General features: G+C 34.2%; 1 protein-coding gene across 2 annotated transcripts in view; it reads left to right on the top strand.

Annotated features, from left to right (window-relative positions):
- Positions 1-1,498: 1,498 nt before the first annotated feature.
- The window catches only part of LOC109206751 (sufE-like protein 1, chloroplastic/mitochondrial), a 6,234-nt gene continuing 2,692 nt past the window's right edge, over positions 1,499-5,040 (top strand). For both annotated transcript variants that reach the window (XM_019369610.1, XM_019369611.1), the window contains exon 1: positions 1,499-2,820. In XM_019369610.1, coding sequence (XP_019225155.1) covers positions 1,594-2,796 — 1,203 coding nt within the window. In that variant the 5' untranslated portion in view covers positions 1,499-1,593 and the 3' untranslated portion in view covers positions 2,797-2,820. The remainder of the gene's footprint in view (positions 2,821-5,040) is intronic.

The raw sequence follows: 5,040 nt of genomic DNA, 5'->3' as shown, positions 1-5,040 counted from the left end.
TTTTTTTTTTAAAACCAACTTTGTGTACTCTAATAGTTTTTTTCAACTTGATTTTTTTCTATTTAGAAAAGAATTGGCTGGCGTTATTTTGTTAATTAGTTAATTCAAATACTTAAATTTTTGTTCTCAATAAGGAAATAATTTATTTTTTATTGATTCAAATTCTTGATATTGGCTCGTCATCTCAATAAGGGTTACTTTGTTATTTTTTATTTTTGGATATTTGTGTTTGCAGAATCATGAGTGTTACCAAATACTACTATTCCAGTCTCTCTCTCCCGCTTCCTCTCTGTTTATCTTCTATATTTTCAAATATTATATGCCATTTGTTTTAATTATTAAGTGTAATTTTAAAGATATTATACATAAAAATTTACTAAATAGAAAAATATTGTTTGGAGAGAAAAGTAGTTCAAATATAATATGAACTATTATAGTTCACATATAATAACATGAAAAGAATTACGATTACATTACATTATTCAAATAAAAAAATAATTCATGTAAGATAAAAAAAAATATTAATCGGTTTTAAAGTCATATTTAATAAAAAAAATTAGGTGCAAGAAAGGGATAACTTTTAAAGTATTAACCATTATTTTACACATAAATTTGCACCTTTTATCCATGATAAAGTTTTCTTGTTATATAGTTCAAGATCTCGTGGTTGAATTTTTTATAACTTTTACAAGAACAAAATTTGCAAAAATAGTACTTTTACTCATCTTTCGTGGTTGACATTTTTCAACTTCTACAAGAACTAAACATGGAAAATTTATATTACTTATTTAAAGTCCTAAATACGTGAACTTTTAAATATTAGGCATAAATGTTGTATGATCTATTAAAGTAACACACATATTAGTTTACTTTTTTTTTATTTATAAGTATTTTATAGAGTTCAAACACAGAAAGAATTTATGTATGATAAAATACCAATTGATTTAAAGCCCTAAAATTTAGAAGTTCTTATCTACCTCAAATAAGGAAAGATTAATAATTAGAATTTTAGTCAATTTTAAAGTTCTAAATATTAGGGAATTAATTAAATGACTATTTTATCCAATGTGAAATCTACTTTTAAAGGGTAAAAAAGGCGAACGACATTTCACTAAGGGGCTTCGTGCTTTTAATATAATATAGATAGATACATCAAAAACTCGTGAAATTGAAGGATGAAAAATAGAAATCGTTTCAAGTAGGTATATTTGCTATTAAGCCTTAATTATAAGCATTACTCTCTTTGTCTCAGTTTGTGTGGCAGATTGAGGGCAAAATAAGTTTTTTCCTTGATATCTTATGTCTTTTAAATATTTTATATTAACAATTTTTGTAATTTATAATATTTTTTACGTAATTTTTAAATATTTAAATTTTATTCAGAAAAACTTAAAATTTTATGTTAAAAATTGACTTTCGAAATTTATTTATACATGTAGAGAATATCTTTTTGCGGGTAGACGAACGAAATTTTGAATAACCCACAAAAGCGAACCTAATCTGAAAAGTTTACCCTTTCTGAGAGGGTGAAAATGCAGTTAGCTAGCTACAAACAAACAAACAGTTCTCTGTCTGTAACAAGGTGGCAGTGGTATGCTAAGTGAGGCACGTTTTCCATCTCTTGGCTCTCTTTTCTCTCGAATCCTCCGTTCTTCCCTCCACCACCACCAACTAACTTCAACATCAAACCCACCATTTTCTCTTTTCCCTTATCTGATGTCGATTTCCACCAAAATCCCGCACCCTCTGCTCCACCACCCTAATTCACCATCCCTTAATAAAGCCCTAAAACCCTCTTCTTCTTCTTCTTTACATTCAACACCCACTAAATTAACCTTCTTTAGATCCATTACTATTGAAAAAATCTCCACAAAATCAATTTTTGCTACTCCTACAAGTGCTTCTTCACAACCCTCATCATCTCTCCAACCCATTGAAGAGCTCCCACCGAAACTCCAAGAAATCGTCAAACTCTTTCAAGCAGTCGAACAACCAAAGGCTAAATACGAGCAGCTCTTATTTTACGGTAAAAATTTAAACCCACTTGACGCACAATACAAGACCAATGAAAATAAAGTTCAGGGTTGTGTTTCACAGGTTTGGGTTAGAGCTTATTTTGATTCGGATAAAAATGTCATCTTTGAGGCTGATTCTGATTCGGTACTCACTAAAGGGCTTGCTGCTTTGTTGGTTCTGGGTCTATCTGGACGGCCCGTTGAAGAGATTATAAAAGTTTCACCTGATTTTGCTGTCCTTTTAGGGCTGCAACAAAGCTTAACTCCTTCTAGGAATAATGGGTTTTTGAATATGTTGAAGCTGATGCAGAAAAAGGCACTGCAGTTGTACGTTGAAGCTGAAAAGGCTGCTGATTTAGGCCATAGCGAATCCTTAAATGCCTCGACTGAGGCTTCTTCGTTGGGCGGTGTTAATGTTAATGGAAATGTTGAGTCTGGAGAGAGTACTGATGTTAGTGGGAATAATGTGAGTGGTGGTGGTGGTGATGATGGTGTTTTGAGGAGTAGAGGGATGGCAATTAAAGAGAGGCTGGAGAAGGAACTTAGGCCTGTCGAATTGGAAGTTGAAGATATATCTTATCAGCACGCGGGACACGCTGGGGTTAGAGGCAGTGACGGAGAGACACATTTTAATTTAAGAGTGGTTTCTAAGGAATTTGAAGGGAAGAGTTTGGTTAAGAGGCATAGGATGATTTATGATTTGCTGCAAGATGAGTTGCAGAATGGATTACACGCGCTGTCAATCGTGGCGAAGACGCCCTCTGAAGTTGGTAGTAGCTGAATTGAACGGCCAGCGTCAAGAGAGGTCTGGTCCTGTAAACTTTTCGTCCTTGTGGATTTTATTGAAATTTATGCCTCATAGTAACTAATAGCATGACACCCTGAGAAGTACTGGATTGTTTCTTTTGTCATGAGAATCTGAATAAAGTAGTTATTGAAGTATTTAAAACTAAGTTTTTCTTTCCCTCCCAAGAATTAGATCAATACAGAGCTTCAATTGCCTTATCTACTGCCGTAATTTGGTTGCTTTAATCTTATCCAAATTTCTCTGTGACATACTTAGACTTAGGTTTGGACATGCTAACCAAAATTCAGGAATGGTAAACTCAATATATTGAGCGCCAGAATTGTGCAAATTATTGTCCTGCTAGCAATCAAGTGTTTATCCATTTATTCTGCAACGACGTGGTAATTTTTTTCTAATTTCAGCTCAACTTAATGAAATACAATTACAATTATCTTTTGTTAGTAGTTTTACAATGTGAAGCCTTTCATGTTTATGATAACTTTAGAACAACAACAGTTATCAAAAAACTTAAGAACAACAGCAACAGCTATACCTCTGGGGATGATATATCTAAAGAAGTCTATCTCTGGGGAACTATGATTACGGTCTCAATGAACCAAAGTGATCCACAAATTCTGCTGAAGTACTGCAGGAAGTGATAATTTGAGTTGCATTAATTTTGTTATCTGAAGGTTCTTGCACGTATTTATGTATGCTATAGAAAGATATGTTATATGCCACTTTTGCTCTTGTTGCTTTCTTTAATTTTGACCAAGTACATCAACGACCCCTTATACTTGTCAAAGTTTTTAATTTAGATACCTTATCTAAGGTATGACCTATTGAACACCCGATTTTAGCTGAAAATATACCTATTATTTAAACACTCCATTAACAATAATTTTAAAGAACACGACACATGATGGTTAAACGCGCTGATGTGGCAAAATGCCAAACGAAAACAGGACACATGGCCGACTATTTTGATTTTTGGTCCTTCTTCGCTTCTTTCTTCTCTCTCTTGCTCGCTCGTGTTTTACACCCAAACCTACCTACTATGGTACATACTTGGGTGGAGTTCTAGCGCTTGAAGCCTTGAACATGGGTGTATTGATGCTGGCACTTGCACCCAAAGAGAGTGATGAAAATAAAGGAAGATCTAGTGCCCCTTTGAGTTACAAATGACCGGAGGGTGGATTCATAATGTTCACCGTTGACTTTGTTGCCTTCTTCTGGATGTCACCATTCAAGTCCATGGGGACACTTCTAATTTATAGTTCTCTATACAATTCAACCTCCATCACAAGCAAGTTATCTTTCCTGACTTAAATTCCTCAGAAGTTCAAACCGCATTTGATTCCATTTGCAGTCCGTCTTCATACACGAATACTGCCATTTCTGTCCTTGAAGGCAAAGATCAAGAACACAATTGGACCCTTCACAAGTAGGAGGCAGTGATAATGGTGAAAGAGACATCATTATAACGAGGCTGAGAGTGGAGTTTCATCTCTTGTTTTAAGAAGCATAAGATATCCTTTCAACTTCTTTAGGGATAAATGCCCGAATATATATATATATTCTCTCTCTCTCTCTCTCTCTTTATATATATATATATATATATATATATATATATATATATATTATATTATATAGTGTTTCGAGGTATGATTTTCAAGGATGATTTAAGGTACATCAGGGTGCTGGTCATGTAGAGGGAGAGATTTTTTGGGTCTGTTTGATGGGGTGTTAGTGCTGCTATGCTTGTGATTCTTGACTTCATGCTGGTCTTCTCCTCAGCTACAATCTGGTGGTGAGCACCATGAGGCAAGTGTAGAATATTGTGCTTGAGTGTCTGTGTCTGTTTGTGCTGATGGCCTTGGGAAGAAGCTTGGTATTTGATGGAGTCAAGTGTCATGCTCTAAAGATGAAGAAAAGGAGGAGAAAGGAAAAACAAAATGAAAAATTTGTCCTTTTTTTTCTTTCTATTGGCACGCGGTTTTGGACTTATGTCAGCTTAAAATAAACTCAGCTCACGCTCTCAAAGGGTGTGTAATACAGATATTGTGCCATGTCAGTGCATGTTTAATAGGTAAATTTTCAACTATAATATCGGGTGTTCAATAGGTCAGACCCTTATAAGGTGTTTAAATGAAAATTTTTACCAAGCTCAAGGGGCTGTCAATGTACTTGACCATTTAATTTTGGGAAAAAAGTAATATACAGAAATAATTACTGTTT

Source organism: Nicotiana attenuata, unplaced genomic scaffold (assembly GCF_001879085.1).
Source record: "Nicotiana attenuata strain UT unplaced genomic scaffold, NIATTr2, whole genome shotgun sequence".
Classification (NCBI taxonomy): domain Eukaryota; kingdom Viridiplantae; phylum Streptophyta; class Magnoliopsida; order Solanales; family Solanaceae; genus Nicotiana; species Nicotiana attenuata.
This window is presented reverse-complemented; position numbering and strand designations above follow the sequence as displayed.